General features: G+C 39.7%; 1 protein-coding gene across 1 annotated transcript in view; it reads left to right on the forward strand.

Moving 5' to 3' along the window:
* Positions 1-25,033, forward strand: part of znf536 (zinc finger protein 536) — a 144,247-nt gene that overhangs the window by 85,848 nt on the left and 33,366 nt on the right. The window contains exons 5-6 of the mRNA XM_036535638.1: positions 17,316-17,471; positions 21,979-23,655. Of these exons, the coding sequence (XP_036391531.1) occupies positions 17,316-17,471; positions 21,979-23,655 (1,833 nt within the window). The remainder of the gene's footprint in view (positions 1-17,315; positions 17,472-21,978; positions 23,656-25,033) is intronic.

Consider the following 25,033-nt stretch of genomic DNA (forward strand, 5'->3'; position numbering starts at 1 on the left):
CAAGGGTACAGTCTCAGTGAATCCTGATTCTTTGCAAGCTCTATTGTGTGGCTGTGAATGGATGTCACACATTATAACTGGTGAATAAGAGACAGAGAGAGAGGGAAAAAGTGAAAACACAAATCTTTCCTCAACCAACCTGAAACAGTTGCTATTAAATTTGAGCAGGAAAGATTAATATAGCAGTAACATCGTTTTGGAGGGACAGTAACGGTAATGGCCCCACTGGGTTTTTAATGAGTGTTGTGCCCCAAACAAAATGAGCTAATTAGTGTTATCATCCATATATCAGCCTATACACGCTGTGTATTTACGCATCCTCTCTGTCGGCATAGGAACTGAACCGCGGCTTAGGCTGGGTAAATACAAATCGGAATTGAAGTTTAAAAAAAAGTCATTCTCATGCTTTATTGCTAACCAGGGCTGCGCGCTGACACTAAATTATCGATTCTAGGAGCATTTAACAGAATGGCCCACACTGGCCACAGTGGTTAGCTCCCCGGGCAGACAAACTGTTAAATGACCAGTCTTCAAGGTGTTATTCTCAAAGCCCCCTGATTGATGATGTGGTGTCCGTGCTCTACCCGTGTGGACTCAAACCTGACTCTGCATTTAAGGAGTCAAACCGACCCTTTTCTTCTTTTTATACAGGCACTAAGCAAAGATGACCCTTCCCCCCACCAGTGCCCCCATCCCCCTTACCGTTTGCTGTTGTTGAGATAGCTGTGGTGGAAAATACAAAAATTGATCCATTAAAACCTGTATGAGTGGATATATACTGCTTTTTCTTGTGGGTTCTTAAAGCCGTGCTCTGCTTTCAAGTGCACTGATTAGATGGATGGGTCTGAAGGAAGGATAACAACATGGTTAGCAATATTCTCTGGGAACAGGAGGTGATGATATCCTGATATTTGAACACAAGCCCTGTTGCCTTCGTGTAAGCTCTGTTTGTCGGCTTCTGGCTTTTGTGGACATGCTGACCCCCAGTTTATTTCTTCTGCGCTAAGCCTATTATAAAATCAATAAACAATTGTGTTGTTGTGTTTTTTTATCTTTTTCTCCTCTGTATATCCTCTACAGTCTGAGAAGGACTCTCAGGGCCTCACTGAGTATACAGGTAGAAGCAGCACAAGGCCTCTACTGCTTGCAAATAGGCCCTAATCGAGTCTTAATCTAACTCATCCCTCTCTATCTCATTATTCAATTGGGCACATTCAGATGCTGGACCTGCATTTGAACTCATGCACCCGGGCCATTCACACAAATCCACACAGACTACAGCGTCTTTCTAAATATTATTGCATTTGACTGTAGCCGGTCAGGGGTTGGTTGGTGGAAGTGAAGGTGTGTGTGTGTGTGTGGGGGGGGGCTTGTCTAACTTAAATGTGATCCCTGGTTTTAAGAGTGTAGGACATTCTTTTCAATCAGGAAGTTGACATTCAGCATGCTAAAATCAGGCAAAACTGGTTTGCCTAAATAGCCACTTAACTTTGTCACTCAGTTTTTCAATGGTTTCAGTTTTTTTTTTCCTTTTCAATACTCTAGGAAGATAGAGGAGTTTTTAATTTTTGTATTCTTAAAATGTTATGTAATAACAATTTTTGATAAAATCTGTAAACAATGCCTTTGATGACTGATTCATACAACATAAATCTAAAATACTATAAAAACGAACTGTTGAATTTCAACTGTCAGTGGAAGGTATGGATTATACTGTAACTGTAGAGCTGGAAATGCACACTTCCTTTATTCTTTCAGCTTGCAAGACTTTGAAGTGAAAATGGCAGTAACAAGTCTACATTCTCGTTGTCATTTTTTTAAGTCTTATTTGAGTGCTTGTAATTATGGATAATAATCTACAACTGAGGGTTTGCTAATGAGACAATGTTGTATGTACAGTTCATATGCAGTCCTCTCTTCAATGAGACCAGTGTGGGTAGAAAAATACACTCTTTGTTCTGTGCGTTTTTGCCAACTTGAAATTGTGCCTTTACAGTATGTTCAGTTTTTTTTAATGTATTTCTTTTTTGAACTGCTGCGTTATTAGCAGATTTTTCCAAGCTGTTGAATTCTCTGCTGTGTGCTCACCATCCCAGATTGGCTGGTCTTCTGTTGCGATGTGAGCGTGGTACATCCTCGTCGCAGAAGAGGTTGACCACTGTAGCTCTTCCAAACTGCCCCTGTTTCGCCCCATGTCATCCCTGGGGACAGGCTGAGGAAGTGACGCTGCACTTTCCTGCACACACAAGCTGCTTAAGAGTACACTGCTGCCATGCGTAGGCCATCAGCTTGTGCAGTAAAAGCGTGGCACCAGAACTGATGTAAACACATATTGTTTAAAGCAGAAATGGGTATGAATTAATTAATCGCACAGGACTGCTGAGGCTCTGTGTTGTCAGGGTCCTGTGCCCTTGTGTCTTGAGTTTATCACCCCATCTGGGCAGTTTGCGGCTGGTCCCAAAGTTAGCTTTATGGTCTCTGCTTGATCTGACGGGATGCTATTTTAGAGATAGCCTATCCATGTGCATCCAGCACCAGGATTAGAGAATATACGCAGCTGTATCTCCCCTTGGAACCATGATGCACTCAGGTGATATGGAACCTCATACTGCCTACATGCACCAACCTTTCAGTAAAGAAAAACAGAATTGCGGGTGAACTGTCACAGCATATGGGAAGGTTGCAGGAGACCTGAGATGGTATTACGTATTCCTTTACCCCCTTTTGGATGGCGGCGTCCTATTCTCCAGTATTAGATGTGGACATGCACATAGAGCACTTTCTACACTGTTTTGCCTTATTTCCTCAGGGAGCAACACTGACCTCATTTGTGAGGACAATAACCCCCTTGACTTTGGGGATTAAGTCATGAAACCTTTGTGGATTAATTAGGTTTGGAGCTGAATTCATTTAGCTATGTTGGAATGCAAAACTTGGGTGAGCTCTTGCTCAGATCACAATTTTTCTTATAATTCTCACAGTTGACAATTAAATATTTACATCACAAATGCAGATATTGCCTTGCTTTTATGCTGTAGGATGAAAGCAAGCCTATACATAGGTTAGATCTTCACATTTGACTCATTGAATATCCATGAGTGAATGTCAACATAATGAGCTTGAAGTGCTAACACTGACAATGTTCTGGGAAGCATATTGTTTTAGTTGTCTTGGTAACAATGCTAAGTGTTTGTTTTGTAAGATATGGCACAATCACAATTTAGTTAACACCTTTTGTTTTTGTTAAGAGCATATGCTATTTTACTTTAACTTTCATGTGAACAGAGCTGTTAACACAGTTGGTGTACAAATACCAAATGCGTTTTGTGCACTGACGAGGAACATAAGAAAAGTGCAAAACTTGCATCTGCGTTTTACTTTTACATATCGATTCAACATACCGCATGGTGTCTTCAGTAGACATTTGCATAATTCACAGTTAATACTTATTCTCATAAAGATTGCTATAAATTTCAAAGCAAAAGAAAATTCTGTGGTATATCCAAGGTGAAAATGAGCAATATTATCTCTTTACTCTGTTTGTTAAATGCATACATTCAGTACATTATCTTATCTCTCATAAGTTAACATCTTTGTACCATAAAATAAACTCACATAGCTCCTGTACCCTGAGTGATACCTTATGTTTAATTTTTAAAATACACTTGGCTTATGTGCCCACATGTGTGTGCTTTTAAGCAGTCTGTTGATGGCAAACCACAAACGAGGAAGACCATGAGAAATCCATGATTCCAGGGTTAGTATGTTGTCACAGAGACACTGGAGGCTCCCTTTAATTTCCCTGATACCTATGACTAAACTGTCTTGAACACTGCTTGTCACTGGAGACTGGGTGGCGGCTCATATTATACACTGAAGTAGGTCTCAACCCTATGAAAAGTTTGGCAGTTCCCATAGGGGGACAGTGGTTTAACACAGTCTTTAAGGGGGCTAGTAGGAGTGCTTGTCACCCAAGACTCAGGCTAAGTCCTGGTTGATCTGAGGGAGGACGAAATGCCACATCCCCTGGCTGCCACCATAGGTGATGTGTAATCGCGCTTGCACAGCTCCCCTCATTCCAGAATCAGGTATTTGCTATTAGACACAGAGATGAGACTCAATGGGAAGAGGATTCAGGGGGACAGCAAATCCTATTGTGGGACTCTGTGAGCTCCTCTTCACATTTCATGCATTTCTGCTGGTCCTCAAGAACTGAGGATTGGGTTGTATTGTCGTCTTTTTTTTTTTCTCTTGCAAGTTAAAAAAATAAAAAAGAAAAATCCTGAACTTTGGAAAAAGTTGAAAAGTTTGGAGGACATTTCTGGATTTTATTCATCAGAAACAAGCTGTTCGCAATCTGATAATGGCACCATGTCAATGAAGCCTATTTTAGTAAAGTTTATTTTTAGTCTCAGTAAGCCATGATGCAGTTGCTCAGCAAAGGGGGAGTTATTATAAACTCTGAAATTCCAATGTCTGTGTCTCCATAATGTACCAATCCATGATTCATTTTCGATCAATTAGCTGAATTAAAATGCTCTCACAGTTCCAAAACAAAAACCTCTTATCCATATGGTAGCACACTGGTTAGCCCTTAAAACTTTGCAACAGGATTGCAAGATTGCTGAGGTACTATCAGAGTGCTCATGTGTCTGCTTACCTGTGGCATGAGTTCAGCAGCTGTTAGACAGGTGAGTTAATTAGATACACTTCTTAGGTTGAATCAGCAATTCTGTCATAATCTGATTTAACAGGGCTAAGAAAACCCAGAATAATTTAAATATTATTCTGATTCATAAGATCTTTTTTATTTTAACAATTACATCTTTAAAAAAGTGTTTATTTGAATTGCTTTCCCAAATGATTGAATTCTATGAGGTTCATAGAACATAAGAACAGACAGGAGGACAGGAAAAAAAGGAAAAAGAGTCTGTAACCGTGTCCTGGCACTGATGGAGAAGTTGTGGGTGTTGCACCCCACGTCTCACAAATCCCAGCAGCACCACTATTTCAGGGGCACTGTGCTGTAAGAGGGGCCATCTGGTTGTTTTGCACAAGTGTTGTGGCTACGCATCCGTACAGGATGCCGACTTGGAAGTGGTCACCTTCTCCGATAAATCACTCAATCTTCCTTCCTCCTCCATGGCCTGTGAAGGAATGATCACAGAGCCCTTGAAGGAGGTGTAGCTTTAGTGTTCTTCAGCAAGGGAGCACCTATGGCTTTTGGGAATTTTTGTTTCTTTCTTTCTTTCTACATTTTCCTTTGAATTGGAATGTAATGCCAGGCTGTGGGATTCTTGGAGAGACCTGCATTGACAGCAGGTTTCTCTGCTGCAGAGTGTACTCGCATCTCCAGGATGGTGTTGATCTGACTACTTCTCAGACTTCAGAATCCATCCTTCACAAATTCTGAATTTTCCTGTACTAATGATGAACCAAACCCCTCTTCCACAATTCATTGTCTTCTGCCTGATGAAAACAGCCCATGGATTTTACCCCTGCCAGTGTTTAATTCATTATATATGTATCTACTTATTTATCACAGCCATGTTTATCTGTCTTTAACAGACTGCTTAATGAAGATTACTGAAGTCTTCAAATTAACTCTGAATATCTTAGTACAGTGAAAATAGTTTTATTTCATGTTTAGGTTTTTTTCCTCTAACCTTCTAGCTCTGATTTTGACCCAATAGTTTATTTATTTTATTTTAGTTTTCAGCCACTGCGTCATGGAAATATGGATTGCATTTAACAGCGTGATTGGTTGCAAGAAAGAATAAATTAACTTTTAATCCTGTAATTAGTAGGTAATAGTTAAAAACGCTGCATTATCATCAGAGGGCTCATTTATATTCATCCCTTCACCCCCACCGATGAGCATACAGTTTTAATATATACACAGGACTTTTTTGGTTGCATTAATTTGACCCAAAGAAATGATATTTTTGACCTGTCCTCCATGTGTGACTCCTTGCTAACACATTTCTCTCAGTGTTTCTGTTACACAGAAGAATTGTTATCAGGTGCTTATGCTGATCAAACATCACAACAATGTAGGAAAGCACATTGTATGTGAACTTAACTTTAAGGCAGGAGTATTTTTAGAGTCAGACTTTGACTCTCGGCCTACTCTAATCCACAGAAAAATCCTAGATTCTGCCATTGCTAAACGTAAGGCAGAATTGTGAGAAACACACCGTTTCCTGTGTGAGCTCCCCTTTTGCCCCACAGAGTGTCTTTCAGGGATGCTGCCATATCCGAAACTCTTTCATGGATTTGGTGTAGTATCCCCCAAATTAAAGCCACATAACAGAGATCGATGGAGCCGACCTAATCTCGTTAGACGTATTGTTTGGAAAATACCAGTGGCCATGTGGTGAATCCCGGTGCTGTTTCTGCGCTGCTCTGTTTAAAAGATCAGGTCTTCCAGCTTCCACCTTCCCCTCTCTCAATCTGTTTGTTTCCAAAGCCCAGGAGTTGGCTGAAATCCTAGGTATCACATATCTGACCATATTTCAAGCTGAAATTAAGTATGTAAAAACCTTTCCCTTTAAAGGTCAGACATTAGTGCTGGTAAAAATTGATCTGTGGATTTATGAATTTAGCTTGTGTTAGACCTCCTTTGTAATGGAAGATTCAGTCGGAAGCTTAACATTGCATTGTTTTCCTTTGACAACGTATCCACGAGACCACTGCAGCTGTTCCCCTGCCCACAATGGCAGATTAATTAGCACAATCATGTGCTCCTGGCTTCCACTCAATATGCAGGTCTGCAGTGGGATAGATAGGTAAATCCTATACATGCATTTCGAGACAGAGAATATACTTATGAAGGGTTTCATAACTAGATGTATTTTGTGTCTGACTGGTCAACTCCAACCGTCGGTCTAATTGGACAGAAGTATTTTCGGGGAGTAAATGTTTTAGAAGACAGTCCTTTTCCCTCTTCTGTATGAAACATCCATTGTTATTAGCTCTCTTTCTAATTGAGATTCTGCAGACCGATCCACCCTCTTTCTTAGTTAGTTCCTTGACATTTTAAACTGTCTATTATTCTGCTCTGCTTTCAGGTGCAATGCTGTGTAAATGGCAAGTCAAAAAATTATGTATCTTTTTCATACAGTTATCCATCAAGGACTATTAGAGAATTGGTCTTACTACTTCAGTCATTACCGAATTCTCTGATCTTTCTGGATTGATCTCATTACTAACATCCGCTGTCAGTTTATTATCATACCACCATATTTTCCTTTCTTCCCTTTTTTTCTCCTTGTTTATTTCCATACTTGTTTTGATATTTTAAGATGGTGTTATCCCCAAGGTTGATATAATAATCATTTAACAGTCAAGTGTAAGGAAAGGCAAATATGGTAGCACCACCGCTGACAACAACAAAAAGGCAATTATCATACTCTTAGTCAAAACATTCTCACTTTAATGGAACCTCTTATTGTAAACCTAGCCATGTATATTTTGTAGGTTCATATTGTGTGTATCACGTTCCTGGTATCTTTGGAAAAAATATAAATGCATATATGATGGAGAGTCAACAAGTGTACGTGGTGCAAAGACAGAGTAACATATTAATGTGTGGCTGTTATGTTTTTGTTGTTTCTTATGTTTTTCTCACATGATAATTACAATACATTTCCATTCATCAGAGTTATAGCCCTTTCTGTCTTTTCAGTGTGAATGCATTGTGTGTAGTGGGGGGGGGGTTATATGTGTGTGTGCTTATGTTTGCATGTACATGTGCAGGTGTGAGTTTTCTGTTTGTGTGTGTAAGAGAGAGTGAGAGAGCAAGAAGGTGATTGTTTAAAGGGTAAGGCAATACTTCTTTGGACAACCTTTGAAGTATTTACTTCATCACAAAATGTCTGCCCTTTTCACTTTATAGGACTAAAGAAGATTTAAACACTACCACAGAATCAAGGCATGTAACTAAAGTCCAATTTAATGACGGTAATCTGAAAAGATTCTTGCTCCTTTAAAAGGAAACAATCTGATTGAAAACAGCTCTGAGATCCTATGAGGGTGGCTGGACTCATTCGATTTAATGACCTATTTCCTCCTCTTGTGCCACAAGCAGTTAACGCTAGTCAAGGTGCCCAGAGTCCTCCTCCCAAAGTGCCGTGGGCGATGTCAATGGGGGTGGGGTTTTGGGGGGTGGGGGGGTGAACGTGCCATGCCATGATGTTGTGGATCACACACAACAACAACATAGCCAATCAGATCTTAGATTGGCAACACTGTCAGTGGGAGCTAACAAATTTAAATTTGCGGGGATGTGAGGAATCACCACGACGCCCTTTCCTGTTTGATGTTCAGCATAAAGTGTTGATTACTCCATTATTGTAGCATAGCAATACATAATGCTTTATTAACTAGTAAACTTAATTTTGGAAACATGTAATTTGTTGTGTTAATTTGCAACCCCTGAAATACATATATATTTTTTTAATCCCTTGTTGCAGTGAAGCAGTGATTATCATTTGTGGAACAGAAGAGTTGAGCATATTTGATGTATTTTAAGACCCCTGCAGCACTGTAAAACTAAGGCTGAGTGTAACTACTGCTGTTAGTTCTTATCAAGTGAAAAGTATTTGACAGGACAAATTTCTTACCTTTTTAGTTTCCATCCAATGTAGTTAAAACCCATGTAGTGCATACCAGATGGCGCCCCCTTTTGAAACAGGATAAACTGTTTGAAGGACAACATGAATGGCCTTCTCTTTAACAGCACTCAGGGCCTCGGGCCCACTATATTGAAAGCAATCAACTTTTAAAACAAAACTTGGAACACTCAATTTAGGAAGTTAAGTATTAATTATTAATAATCTCAGTCCCTAACCTTGATGTTAGTATATTACAGTGTGTATAGACGGAACAATTATGTCTTTATTAGTTTTTGCCTTTCCACTGCTCAGTATAGTTAGATATTTATAAGTATATAAGATAGTGCTTAGTGGGACAATTTATTGCCCTCATATTGCAGATATTCAGATCCAGATTAATTTGTAATTAGTTCTGAGATGTTGAGCCTCTGTAGATAAAGGACTCTAACTTCCATTTGTGATTTTGTAAATGCTGATCACTTAAAAGAACAAATGCTTAAAGCTGATAAAAATAGCTTAAGCCCGAATTATTTTGTTCACTGACAAATACAGACACATATGTTTGAATGCCATAGCAAGACTATAGCTCAGAGTAAATTAGTTTTAAGTAAACTCTTATTGTTTAGTTGTAAACATTTTCAGCTTGTTGGATCTTTAGAATGGAATTGTGGTTATTGCTGAAGTGTCAGCTCTTTGGAAGCATTGTTCCTCTCTGAAAGTAGTGTCATTAAAGTAGAAAAAAGAAAGTGTTTCACCCTTCGAGCTGAAACATTATTATTTAATTTTCCAATATCTAGTCATGATGGAAATTTCTGTGGGGTTTAGGTTCACATTAATTTGCACCAAATGTCAGATATCTTCCACAGATAAAAGATGTGACACGAGGAGGAAGACATAAAGCTTTTTGTGAAAATACCAGAATAGTTTTTAGTCATATAAGAAGGAGTCTATTAATAGTTGAGTCATCAGCGTAGCAATGTTCTGAAATGGCAAATTGTTAGATCCCCAATGGTGATTATTATTCTCTGTCAATGACCTTCATAACAAATTAACATTGTGGGAGTGGAGTGGAGCGTGCTTCTTAATAGGAATATGTATATGGAGTGAAATCCTTCCCGTCTGTGTTGTAAACCAAGAAGTGTGAAGTGAGGGGTGGGGAAGTGAGAGTAAAGATTTTTTTTTATTATCATTTTATTGATTTTCTTTCATTTCCAGGCAAAGAGCATTTTTATGATGTTAATATCACAATATTGCAGGGTTATTTTTGCATGGATTATTTAGCCCTAAGGGTGGCATGGCAAGGATAATAGGGGCAGTGAGTGAGGAGTGGGGAGGGCCTGTATTTAAAGCCACTTTGCCAAATCACAGCTTTTAATTTATCCTGATTGAACTGCTCAGACATGAAATGTTCTAGCGTTAGGAGCTCCAGTATAAATCTTTACATTTTATTTTCTGAGACAATGGGCAAATTCTTGTCTGAGGAAGAAATGACCTTAGTGTTACATTTTTCGACAGTGACTGTAGCAATGTCCAGATTTGGTTTTCATGACAGATGTATGGAAAACAATGTAAAGTAACTCAACTGCATGTGTCTAGCTTGAATTGCCTCCCCTTATTTAATATCGATTACCCATTATTCAAAACGTCTTTGTTCATTGCACATTTTTGTAATTGAGATATTGATTGAAGGATTCAAGTGTGTCTCCTCATGCTAATGGCTTACCTTATTATGTACAATTATGTTTATATTATTGTTATTAATATCAGCATAATAGCAATGGCTAGAATGATGACGTTGATTGGGTGCAATGTATCTATGACTTCTGATTTTAAATTCATTTTGCATGTGGCAGCATCAGTTTATTATACGTTGTTCTTGTTGTTGATCCGGTGTGGTGGAAAAGCAATAGGAAATCAATGCTCGCCTTGGAGGATTTTTCTGTCCTCTTTAAGGGCTATTAAAGGTACAGCATATCAAATCATTTGGCTTTGAGTTTGAAGGTTTGTATTTTGGTTATTTCGATGATAACCATTTTCCAGTTTTGCTATGTTGTTAAAGTATATTTTATAATGTAATATCTTTCTCTCAAATGTTATCCATGACAAGTAAAATATTCTTCTGCAGATTGAAACTACCCAGCTCTCGTTAATGATACCCACTCAAGTCCTGCCAAATGTGGGGGGGGGTGATGAATATTTACGCTAAATAACACCCCCGATCTTTACATCCTGGAGATCCAATGCCCCAGTAGATCAAGCCAATAAAACCTCATTGTTCCTCTGTCTCTCTGAAACAGAGGAGCATTGCCATTGTCAACCAAGTCACAAACTTTTATTTTACTCATAACTGTGATCAGGTGGCAGAATAATAAAGTTAGTGAGACCTCAGTGCTTCTTTAGCTTTTTATTTTCTTTGAAGCTTGAAACAGACTTCACAAAGAAAACAAAGATGGACCTGTGCCAAAAAACTTATGGCACCATTCCTGGCTGGGGAGCTCAGCAGAGCTGGTCTCTTTAAAGACAGTGAGGTGCTCCTTCTGTCATTGCTAAAGTAGGAGGGGAGGATCCATTGCTGTTAGCATTATTTATATGTTGACTGTTGGGCTGTCGCCATCTTTTGCGATGATGTCCTGATCTTTCTATTATTGTTTTATGTTTCATATGAAACATTTCCATTTCATTTTGTTTTGCAGTACAAAATGCATCAATAATAATGCATGTCATAGATTCATGGTAACTGGATGCTGCATGTTGGCATGCTAAGCCTGACAGTCAGCTAAGGGTAATGCTTTATTGATGCCACATATATTGTCTAATGTTTTCAATGAAAGCTGAAGTGTAAATTGCTTCTGGTGGTGGAGGTAGTGGGCTCAGAAATCAAGCAAAGATCTTCTGCCTGGCAAAAAAAATAAACAGCATTAAAGCATGGAAACAAAACAAAACAAAAGTCTTCCTGTTATAACCGGGCAAAAAAGGCACTGTGTTTTTTTTTTTTTTTTTTTTTTTTTTATATAATAGCAGTTTTAGTCACACAAACGCTAATAAAAATGAATGTTTCTGATTACTATCTATGCAGCACAGGTGCATGTTTGTTGCAAGGAGAGGTATGTTCATTAATTTTCAGCTGTGAAAAGTGCACCGTGCCATAAATACACAGTCCAAAACGCACCGGCTGATAAATGAATGCACAGATTGTTAATGTACCATTGTAAGGCCCTATGTTGCAGAGCTTAAAAAAAACTTGTGCCAAATCAGAGCTCACTGGAGGTGCAACAGCCCTTTGAAGGTCTAGATTTTACACGACAGAGGAAAAAAAGGCTGTTTTGCACATAGGGCATGTAGAACACGTGGTCCTCTCCATTCTGGAATATTATGTGGTCTGTAATTAGTTTTTTTTTTAATTGGCATTTATTGTCATTGCTTGTATCAGAACCAGTGGACTGATTTCTGTAGGTGGACCATACAGAGAATACAACAGCATTTGGTCTTTGGGGCTTGTGAGTCATAGTCACCTTAGAATTTGGGGGTAGTCTGAAATCACCATATTTTTATTTTCTTTCTTTTTTAGTTTTTACTTAAACCTGTCCCTCAACCTGTGTACTGCTTGTACATTCAGTGCTTTATTAACACTCATACGTAAATACATGTTTACATACATACATACATATATGTGTGTGTGTATCTGTGTGTTTGTGTGTTTGCCTGTACTTATACAAAAACAAAATGTTCAATGTAAATATACAATGTTAAAACAACAAATATAAAAGGAGCAATTCCTTAAATGACTGTGATTAAAACTCTAAATACATATATAAATATTAAAATTTCAGTAATGCTTGGAGCAAGATAACATAGCTTCACTGCAGACAAAGGAAAATTCAGCTTAAAATGGTTGTTTTTCAGTAGCTGCAAAAATGTTTTATTAGGGGACTGCTGAACACCTGCCTTAAAATGTCGTTCTCAACATCTCCCGAATGCCATTTTGCTTAATTGACTTGGAAATGGCCCAAATGTATTGCTGAATGCAGTCTAATTAATATTAATAATAAATGCCATTATTAACATCAAAGAACATCTGGTGCCCCTGTTTACTCACAAGCCTTATATCTAACACATTTTGTGGCTGTTTCATCTTGCAAACATTATGCAGTAAACAGGTTTTTTTTTTTTTCCTTTTTGCTGTACAGGTCACAGCAACCCCCTGTCCAAGTACTAGTATAATACACAACGCTCATTTAAAAAAATAAAATAAATAAATAAATAAGTAACGTTTAAATGTTTCCTCTGTGCTGTATTGGTTGCTGTGATACCATGGAGGGTTCCAAGTCCCTTGAGTACACCATTCTAAAAAAAAAGTGCCTCTACTAGCATCTGCACATGGGGGCTGCACTAGGAGTTCTGTACTATAAATCAACCAATAATAACTTTAATCTAAAATTTCATTAAGTAGTTCTTGTCAGGTAGTAAAAGCAGGGATAATGCAATGGTGTTTAATGATAATTGGTGTTTGGTTAATAAATTCTGCAAGTTCAAATTACTTTCTAGCAGTCCGTAGAATGCTAGCCTCAGCAGTGTAACTAAACCTCAAATTGATTAACTTGCATGAACCAGGCGTTCACAAAGATGGCACCCGTCCAAATAAAAAAGAGAACAGCGCATCAGCCGGATGGTGTTATGTTGCTCCCGAGTAAGGAAATGAATCCCCTCGGGGTGCATTTTTAAAAGCTAATGCCTTTCAAATGATGTCATCACATTTTACTTTCCTTCTTTTTTTTATGCCAAACATTTCTTTCACATTTTCTTCTTTCTGCACATGGAGAGGATAGTGTCTTGTCAGGGCACGTGACACATTATAATAATGGAAACATCTTGTGTTTTATTATTTTTTTGTTATACCCTGTACGTGATATCACAGTAATCAAAACCACAGAACAATTTAGCTCGGAAGTGTGATTGCAAGGGCACCATTAAGGGAGAGGCTTTTTTTGCTTGTTGTGTTTCTTTGTTTTTTTTTAATTTTTTTTCTTCAGCCATTAATGGGAATAGGGTGTGGTCTGTCTGGAGAGAATCCCGCTCAATCTCTTGTATCTCAAAGGAGACACACGTACACACACCATCCTAAAGACACGCATGTACACACACACACACACAGACACACATAAACACCATAACATAAAAGCCATTACCATCAAACACAAACACATGCACATATGCAAACCACCACACAGAGACAAACACACTTCAGCACACACTCAGACAGACACACTCATGCACACATGAACATGCACGCAACCACGCACACACACATACACACAAAATGCACTCACTCAGGGGTCTGTGGGAGCAGGTTTTGGGTATCTGGGAGACTGCTCTGATGTGTGTATGGTATCACTCAGCTCGGCTCTCCTTGACACAACGGTGCTGTTACTGTTCCATACAGCCGCCAGGGTGACTGATGTTTATCCTCCTCCCAGATGGCTTGTATGACTTTACTACAATTTCATCTGCATTCTTTGTTCTGTAATGTTACATTACATTAGAGTAAGCCCATAAAAGAGCAAGAGATGAGAATAACCTTCTTTATTATGCTTGAAATTGAAGAATAAAAAAAATAATTTATACATATGATGTCTTAGATTTTTATTTTGTGTGTCTTATCATGTATGAATAAAGTCCAAATATTTCTTACTTTTATATTTATTATTATGAAGAAATAGAAAAAAAAATGTGCGCATTCCCTTATGCAGGCTGACTTACTGCTTACTCCTTTTGTCCAATCATAAAACAATTAGTATGCAGTAATTCAGTGGCACAGTCACAAAATAATATATTCTGAAACAATGAAAAGATCAAGCCTTTACAGATATGCATATCAGTACATGTTGCTCCTTTTTGCACTGTTTAGTTGTCTACCATGTAAACCACAGCATAAGTTAAACATTGACTGGATACCAGTATGTAGTGCCATTTTGTAAACATTTACAGAGAATTACTGACATTAATAAGGTGCACTATTAAACTAGCCACCTGCTAGTTAAAAGCTATGTGCCTCACAGATATTTCTCTCTTTCTCTTATATACATACATATATATCTATGTGTGTGTAAAATAGGTCTGGGTGATGGGTTATCATGTATCTCTCTGTCCCAGACACTTCTGGAAAAGACAATGTATAATGTATGGGGTGACCTTCAAATGTCATAAATGTGTTGTGCAATAAACTGTCAATATTTGTGGTTATACGGTACAGGATGACTTTTACAGTAATTGGAACAGCCATATTAAAAGCCCAGGATCAGTCAGCTGATTAAAGACAAAGATGCAGCCAGACCATCACCAGGCATGGTTTTCCTGCAAATGACTAAATGAAAATACTTTGCATGCAGCTTTTTAGAAATCTTTTCATGGTGGGCAACAGAGGTGGAGGGTGGGAGTTAGGTGTCCAGAATCACAGACAATTGAGAGGTGATTGGGCAATGATGTTGATGAGTCCTCTTTGCTTTCCCTTGTGTGTGATAAATAAGAAGGTGGAACACTACATCAAGTTGAGGCAAATAAAAAGGATTGTTATATATTTTTCATGTGCACTCAACCCCATTATCTTAATGCACATAGGGTGTTTGAAACATCAGAAAGGGTAATTATCAACCCCACAAAAAGGGTAACACTCAACCCCATAAGGTTAAGACACATCAGTGGGTAGGAGTATTTATTATATAAGTGCTTACCCCATTTAAGGCTCATAGAAGAATAATGGTTATTTGATACATGATGCACATAAAGTGTTTGAAACATCAGAAAGGGTAACACTCAACCCCACAAAAAGGGTAGTGCTCAACCCCATGAGATTGACACATGGTAGTATGGCACCACAGTATGGATGAGTGTGTGTAAGGCCCACTGTAAGACAGTGTGTGTGTGCTTGTGTGTGTGTGTGGGTGTGGGTGTGTGTGTGGGGGGGGGGGGGGGGGGGGGTATAAGCTATAAGTATGGATGTGTAAGGATCATGTGGAGTAAAGTAGGGGTGACAGGGGGTAATATGGAATACAGTCGGGGCCATGTGGAGTAAGAATGGGTAAGTGTCATGTTTAGTAGATTGGGGATGTGTAAGGGTCTTGTGGAGCAGAGTGGGGATTTGTAAGGATCATGTATACTAGAATAGGAATGTGTAAAGGTCATGTGGAGTAAGAGTAGATAAGGGTCATATTTTGTAGAGTAGGGATATGCAAGGGCCATCTGGAGTAGAGTAGAGATGTGGACAGGCCTGTGGAGGAGGGATGTGTAAGGGACATGTACAGTAGAGAAGAGATGTGTACGGGCAATGTGAAGTAAGCATGTGTAAGGGGAATATGGCATGGGGGTAGTCAAAAGGGAGGGCGTGGGATAAGGTATTGAGTCACAGGAATCATGAGAATCAGATGCAGATTCTCTTTATTTTATAACTTCCTAAATTACAATTTCTTCTTTAAAATGAACCGAAAAGGAGAAATATAGATTACAGCAGGAAAAGTTTAGGAGACTGTAAAATAGCTGCCTGAGTGGGTTGCTCCATTCAGAAGTGTTCCTCCCACATACCATATCATGTGCCCAAGAAAAATAACATTTTTAACCTTATTTGTGTTGTGGTGGGTCATGCGCTGACTGGCTTGCAACACAAGCCATGGATGAGGGCCAGTTACTGTTTGACTGGCTGGAGCGGGGGTGGGGGTGGGGGGGGCTGCTACACATACTTTCTAGATATTGTACACTGATGCAATATTCTTTTAAATCTTGCCATAACACTTGGTTCAGGAAGAAATTTTAAAGAAGACAGATCATGCTTACTTCCATAAAACATATATAAGACTGATTATTTTTTTTTTACTAATAACATACAGGATGTTTAAGAAGTCGTAATCTCTATTTACTTCAATTTCAGATTGAAGAAGACCAAAGATAGTTTAAGTTCATTCGTGGACATATAAAATGAATATGATATGTTTGTCTTGAAATAAAGGCATGTTCACAGAAATAGGGTGGTGCATGTTGGGGGGGGGGGGGGGGGGGGGATTATTTCCACCCTGTAGTGTACTAGTAATACTATATGGACAGTGTTTAATTTTAAGTCACTTTAAATTCATCTAGCAGTGCCATATGGAGTACTACAAAAAGCTTTTTTTCCAACATGGAGGCTATCTCTTTCAGTTCTTGTAGTTCTTACATTCAGTTAATTGACTAATTCTGGATGCGAGTTTGTTGGACTTGTCACATGTCTGAATGAGTAATAGTTCACCGTGGGCGGGGCTCCAGTCATCGCCTCTTCATCTCCCTGGCAGAGGAGACGTTACCTATCAAAGTCAGGGCCTACAGAATGTAAGGCCCTCTGCTGAGACAGCAATTTCTTTTCTTGTATTGTTCATTTCAGTACAATCCACCATATGCTACCAGAGGATGATGATAGTGAGGATAAAAGATTAAGATGAGACTGCAGGGGGAGGACTGGGGCAATATAAAAAGGAGACCTGAAAGCTTACGAGCTGTCAGCATTCTGTCAGGTCGAAATGGGTGGGAAAAATAGCTGTTCGGTGCCATTGATGTGTTTGACATTGTGTAGTGTTAGCAGATTTGTATGAAAAAAAAAAAAAAATGTTCCTGACACGTGATATTGAGGGCCTTGTGTTTCTGACTGTCTGACTCTGTGTGTGTGTATGTGTGTTGTAGATGCTGGGGATGAAGCAGGGAAGCCAGTTGGAGTCCAGCAGCCCTCCTCCCAGCACAGAGACCGGGCTCTAGGGTCAGCTATGAAGGACTGCCCCTACTGTGGAAAGACCTTCAGAACATCTCATCACCTCAAGGTCCATCTGAGGATACACACAGGTATAGCAAAGCCCCCCCCCCATAGGGTGGCCTCATGAGGCCCCTTCGGCACAGCATGGAGATTATTTTGGGGATGTGGGGGAGTTGCGTTATTAACGGAAGTGCCTCACAGCTCCTGCGGCTAATCCTGCCTTACCCCTGTCCCTGTTGCGGTGAGGTGGTATTTGTCTCCTGCCTGCGAGGATGTCTCCATACAGAGTAATGATGTGGACACTGCTGGACCTATGAGTGAGACGCCACTTTCATACCCATGGGCAAGGCATGCAGTGTAGCTTGAAATGCCCCAGCAAAAATCCAGGTATATGATAAGTTACATACATACAGTGTGAGGACACCCTAGATAAGGACATCTGGCTAGCACATCTGCCTAGTTAGTCACCCTGGATGAGGATATCTACAAAGATTCACTGTAGAAACAAGATACTTGTATTAGCCTCTACACTGATAATTCAATCCATTTTCAATAGAGCTAAATTTTACATTACTGGAACTTATTAACTGCTTAAGAGCTATGAATATGTCCACATAAGAATGGTTTCATGGTCACCTTCTGGTTTTTCAAGCACAATCTTTACCATGGACTTAGAAATGAAAATGTTTCAAAGTCCAAATATGGTAGAAACAGTTCACAGACATGCTAAAATATTCCCAGAGCTTGAACCTGAAATCTCCTGTTGTTCAGAAATCAATGGCAGTTTTGCATGCACTGAACAAGTGGACCACCCAAACAGCCTTTGCCCCTAAGTAGTGAGTGCATACTCAAAAGGAATTAACTACGTGAGTGTCACAGGAGCTTGTACTACACTGGAATCATTAGGATTTTTCTACTGACACAGAACACTCATGTCAACAAAAGCAAGGCTGTGATGCCTCAGATTCTCCATTCCTCTCCCAACCTACATGTATAGAGACAGCAACAAATTTATTTTTAAATCAATGCTAGAAAACATTACCTAATGATAGCATTTGGAATTATGCCTGCTAGAAGCGATACAGTAAAGGGAGGCTTTAAGGGTCATTTTTTAACAACAGGGAAATGCACACTGCAGCTCAGTACTTCTAATAACTCGTTCTGCGTCCAGAATGTGTAAGCAGAATTAGACGCCATTAAGTTCAGGTGTACTCACAAAATGCACACCGTGTTTTATTAAAAAGGTTCCATGTACTTTGGGTGCTTTGAAACCAGCTGGTTGTCTCTTGCAACATTGTGTCATAATTAACTCTCTCATATGTGTGAAATAGGAACACCTTAGTCATATAAATATATTCACTTCCTTGAAAAATAAAAAGGGGAAAAAAATGTAATTGAAATTAAGTGCCCTGTATCTCCAACCTCTCCAACTACAATTGCATTGCTTACAAAACAGGCCTCTGTTGTAAAATAAAATATTAGATTAATGACTTCCTAACATTTTGTTGAAAGGAATGAAGTGAATTTAAATTTCTCTAAAAGTTAAAGAGCTAATGTTACAGTATTAATTTCCTCTCGAACACTGAGTGGGAAAATATCCATTAGTGAAATTAACTACAGTTTCTAGCTAGCTAACAATGTGCAGTATACAGTGTGGGGCACAGTTAATGAACACTGCAGTGGGTGATATTTCATTATACAAATTAATGCTCACATTTTAATGGGAAAGTCACATAATGAATCTAGGCTTCAGTGACAGCAATTAGAGACACAGATTGTCCCCTTCTGGACAAGGCTGTATTTAGCGGTAAGCAGCTGTGTAAAAAAAAAAAAAAAAAAACCCTCTTCACTCTTTATGGTTTACATGCATAACTTTTAGAAAATCCTTTGACAGTTTTGTGCAACCTCCACAAACAGGGGCGCATGAGAATCAAGCCATATTTGTAAAGTTACTGCAGCCAAACAAAAGCAAACATACAAACAAAATAAACAACTATCCTGGGGTCAAAAGCCATACACATTGCACAGTTATAAAACTGATTGTTCACACAGATACTTCAGCAGTTTCAGATGGGTTTCTTTTTTAGTTCTGTGGAGAAGCTGCAGGGAAAAAGCCCCTCCAGCTTTGTCTGTCCCTGACTTCTGAATGGTTTACAAACTGTCTTCCTTGATTATGTAAAGCCATATGGAAATTCAACTTAAAATATGTCATATCTATTAACTGTTTTAATTGCTGTCCTGTACTGCCTTAGTGTTTATTCAAAGCTGTTTCTATGGAGCTGTAACAAATTGCAGGAATCCAGATGAAAGCATTTAAACTGGACTCCCTCAGATGGAACAACAAAAGTAGGGGATATAAAGCATTAGAGTAGTGGTAAAAAATTAAATGAGATGAATAATGAATACTTAAGATGCAAGGACATGTCACACAATTCACATTCAACCTTTGATTACAGAACATTTTTTTTGTTTGCCACACAGGAACAGATGATAATGTGATATGTATTTTAAGGAGCATTACTTGCATTTATATTAATAGCATTTGTTAAAGTAGTAAAACTTATTTTTCAGACTAAAAAGTACAGGAGCAACTTTCTATAACAGTGAAAAATAATCATTTCTCTACCTTGGTGCTTCAACAGCCCATTAAGTTTCTCTGAGGTTCTCCTGTTTGTTCGAATATCAATTAAAAGTGGATTAACGGGTGCATAATGACCTTTAACAGTAAATTGTGTGTAATGTTGCAAGGCAGAATACAGTAAATTCCCCAGATGTCACACGTGGCCCTGACGCATGATGGAGCAGATGTCTTACCGGGCCCAAATGGTCCACAAACCACACACTGCATACTCCCAGCCATATAGATATTGATTACTCTTCAAGGTTTGTTTAGATTGTGCTGGGATTTATATATAATATTTCAACCCATCTGCACCTCAGAGATGTGTAGCCCGTCTGTGTTTGTGTGGCTCCTCATTTGAACATCTGATTATTAGCAGTCCCACAAAAGCAGATCGCTCTGATTTTACTTTAATTGTGGCCAAAAGAACATTTTGTCCTATTAAAGGAATTGGAAAAGATCATTTGCATCAGAGATGTTTCCTTATTTAATCAGCCACGGCCCCATTTCCCACTTGGGGGCTAAACCCTTATTGGGTTAAAAACTCATCTCGAATGCTTTATTTTAAATACCAGCTTGAAATGCATTCCTGTATAAAAGTGTTCCCCTGACTGGTTTTGCTGGTATTACACTATTATGATATTGAATTTATATTTGTAGACCTTTATTTAGGAACAATGCAGTAGGTCTGCAGATCTTTGAATCTTTTCTGGAATGGTGCCCTCCAAATAATGATAAATTACTTGAGCAGTATGCCATTTGCTAATTATATCCATGATTTACTGCAGAGCAAGACTTAAATCATTCAATTCAGTCTTGCGTAACAATGCAACATTTTTTCAGTTTAAAAAATGGTTTCCATGTGTATAATCTAAACACGTTTTATAGCTATATATACACACACAATACTTGACAAACATCCTTTAATTTTAGATTCTGTTCCCATCTTTTACCCAGCTGTAGCTCCAACTAGAGCATTTATTCAGGGTACTTTCATACATTTAAAAACAGGCTTAGATTTTTTTTTTGTTTATTTTTTATTGATTATACAGCTGGCTTTAATTATACGCCAATTCTAATTGCTAGCAGGATGTGTTTCATGTCAATACATAAGCTACTGAGGGGTATTTTTAAATCACAAAGTGTACTGTCCTTTTTTATATTTTAAGTTTCCCTAAGGCTTTTTTAAATAAGAGATCAGCCACAGGGGAGAGCTATTTGTTACACAAAATTATACTTAAGCATTGCTAGTACCATGGGATATGATCACTTTTCATAATAGACAAAACTGTGTTTGTGTGTGTGTGTGTGTGTAGATAGATAGATAGATAGATAGAGAGATAGATACAGAGAGAGAGAGAGAGAGAGAGAGAGAGAGAGAGAGCGCATTGGTTACTACTGCAAACATTGTTTATGTATGTACCATACTATAACAGAATATCTCATGTGGTACATTATGCTGTGTGTACTATATATTCTATATCTCATTTTCAGACTTAAGTTTTGTAGTTTTGTATATTTTTATTATAGTGTTTATAGTTCCATACCACTGGGAATATATAGCTTCTGTAGGATGTGATTTATGTTGACTGAGATAAACTGCAAATACAGAATGTCCAAGAAATCAGTGTCTTGTTGCCAGGGTAGAGTCTGACGGTGAACAAGTCCAAGAGAGGACCCACAACCCCCCCCCCCCCCCCCCCCCCATGCAAGCAGAGATAATATCGAGACAGTTTTGCTGTCCGTTGAAAATATTATCTGTTTATTGGTCTGAAAGCACCATATGGTGGATGAATTGTATTGTGTTGACATGAGTGATAACTTACTTTGCAAGAGCTGGTTTAAGCTGAAAACCACATTCAGTTGACATCTCAGAAATGAGTCGAAATGCTGTTCTGTTGTCAGCGAGCATGAAATGTTGCTCTGGGCTCTCATTTGACTGTGGCAGTGCTGTTTTGTTTCTGTTGTCCTGACAGGTGAAAAGCCGTACAGGTGCCCACACTGTGACTACGCGGGCACACAGTCAGCTTCGCTGAAGTACCACCTGGAGCGCCACCACCGGGAGCGCCAGAATGGTGGGGGGCCCTCATCCATACACCCCCTCCCTGAACACAAGGATGAGCATGCAGGTGGCAAGAGCAGTGTCTTCATCAGGCCAGATGTCCTGCGTGGGGTCTTCAAGGGCATGCCTGGTGGGGTAGACTTCAGAGGAGGTCAGCTTCTGCCCCACCAGTGGGCATCTCCGGGCATGCTCTCTCCTCGTGATCGGGAGAGAGATCGCCATGGGCATAGCCTGGGTGTGGCCCCTGAAAACCAGTCCGAGAGCCTAAAGAGTCCTGAATCATCATCTGGGGATGGGCCAGCAAGCTTCTCCGACCTGGGCCGAGCCTATCAGAGCATGGCAGGCAATGGGGTCAACTTCCAGGGCTCCCTGCAGGCCTTCATGGACAGCTTTGTACTGAGCTCCTTGAAGAAGGACAAGGAAGTGAGAGAGAAGCCACAGCATTTGGGCATGGAGAGTGCGGAGGCGAAAGCCAAGCGAGGCGAGAACGGGGAGGAGAAAGCAGATGCCAAGCCTTCCGAAGGCAAACCTGAGAAGTCTCAGTATGAACCACTCGATCTATCTGTCAGGCCAGATTCCGCCACCCTGCCGGGCTCCTCCGTCACCATCCAAGACAACGTGGCCTGGCACGGCTGCCTCTTCTGCTCCTTCACGACTTCCTCTGTTGAACTGATGGCTCTCCACTTGCAGGCCAACCACCTGGGGAAAGCCAAGCGCAAGGAGAGCGGCTTGGACATGAAAGGGATGAGCAGAGAACAAATGGGGGAGTCGTCCTCTGTAAGCAAAGCCAGCCTGGCACCCACCATCATTCACCCTGGCAACGAGACCCTCTCCTCCAAGCAAGGCCCACATGCAGATAGGATGATCCAGCAAGAGCCAGGCAAAGAGTCTGCGGGGGAGCAGAAGGGCATGGCCTGGTCGAACCACATGGAAGCTGCCAATGTCAGTGGCTTTCAGAGTGACTTCTTCAAGCCATTCAGCATGTATGACAGCACAATTGGGGGTCCAGGGCCCAAGGGTTTCAGTAGCACGTGTCCTGAGACTCATGAGCAGCAGATGCTGTCCTCCGAAACCTTGAGCATGAAGCAGCCAGGCTTAAGCGATGAGACAGGGGCTGTTGATGACCCAGCCGACAAGGTCTCCGGCAGTGAGATGGAGGTTTCTGAGGAGCAGGAGCCGTCCGAGGATGATGGTGGAACGGCGGACCGCAGTGTGGAGTCTGCCACTGAGAGGCCAGCCTCTGATGAGGATGAGGATGAGGAAGAGGAGATGGAAGACGAGGATGTTGAGAGCAGCAGTGAGCGGATGCAGATGCAGGTGCAGAGCGAGTCAGCAGCAAAGGACACCCAGAGACTGGGGCCTGTCATGCCTCCTCAGCCACCACTTCTGGAGAAGCAGTGGCAGGGCCTGAGTCTTCTTTCATCTCAAGGAGTCCCCCCGGGGCTTCTGAAACCGGAACCAGCCCATCTTGAGCAGCAGATGAACATGCTGTCCGTCCTTAGGGCCTACAGCACAGAGAACCTTGCAGCCTTCAACGGTCTTGGAAACAGCTCAAACAACACCAGTGGCATCAAGAGACCAGACATGCCCGGTGAGTGACTGTTCCCCGTACGGCATGCTTTTGATCCTGTGGGCCCTGCATTCACACACATTACACCCAACATTCACCATGGTGCATGGGCACACACACACGCACACACACACACTCACACAGACACACAGACACAAAGAAAAAAGCTAGATGTGCTTTAAAGTTATTTCAACCTTATTTCAAGCAAGTTTTGAAGCTATTCGACTTGTGAGGTGCAACAGATTAATCTTTATTACTAGTTTATATTACTGCGGCTGTAGTTTCCCAGGATGGATACGAATAATCCTGTCTCCAGAAGAACGGGATCTCTGCTCCTGTGTCTTCTCAAGCACCACATTTAACTATCTTAGGTTTCATAAAGCCTTGTCCCGAAAGCCCATTATTTTATAATGCCGAAAGATGTATGGCTCTGTGAAAAATGAACTGTCATCTTTCATGATTCTGTTAAGGTTATGGGAGCTACTTGAGAGCCAATGTTTCTGAGAGCTCTTTTTGAGTTTGGGTGATAAAGGAAAGCTGAGAAAACCCACAAATTGTAGTGTCTATAGTGAACCAAGTGTAGTATTGAAAACCCTAAGGTGGATACAAGTAGAAAAAGGTAAGTGCTAAAGTCAGTCCTCTCATTTTGTTTCACGAAACTCAGCTATTGTTTTTGTAATGTCTGAGAACAATGATGATTAATATTTTTTTAAACATAAAGTAAAACAGCTTTGAGTTAAGAAAAAGGCCCGTATTACCTTTCAGTGTGTTTAATTGTTGCTAAGAAATTGAACACAGCTTTTCATAACTTGGTTACACCTTAATTTTATGTAGTTATCATTGATATTATTTATCATGTTATAAATGCTATTCAAATAATCTTGACCACATAAAATGTGCAGTTTTTTCAGTGTGTTAAAATTTGAAATAAATGTAATGATAGCTACATCTACTAATAGATGGCATTTGTAAAAATGGAATGTGCTCTTAAGCAGTATGAAAGCATTTTTTTTTTCCATATTCAGACTCTCTGGATCTCTGTTTAATGACCATAAGATGCTTAATCAGTAAAACAGAGAAATGATAATATTATGATTGCAATGAAGCTTAATATATTGATTTTCAAAAGTAAAGAAAGAATAAATATAGAAATGTTGTATTATAGTTTATCTTGATATAGAGTTTAAGTTATATTTTTAAATACAGGCCTGCAATGTTTATCCAGTGGTTCACCATTTGAGTTCATTCACATTGATAAATACGTACACCAATCAGATATATAGAAAAATAACTTATATATTCAAGGCATTCAGTCATCTTGTTAGTGACTGCCTGGACCCGTGGAAGCACACTTTGGTAATAGTTAGTTCAGGAGTAAGCAAGTGCTTCATTGTTCATA

This window comes from Megalops cyprinoides, chromosome 8, assembly GCF_013368585.1.
Source record: "Megalops cyprinoides isolate fMegCyp1 chromosome 8, fMegCyp1.pri, whole genome shotgun sequence".
Taxonomy (NCBI): Eukaryota; Metazoa; Chordata; class Actinopteri; order Elopiformes; family Megalopidae; genus Megalops; species Megalops cyprinoides.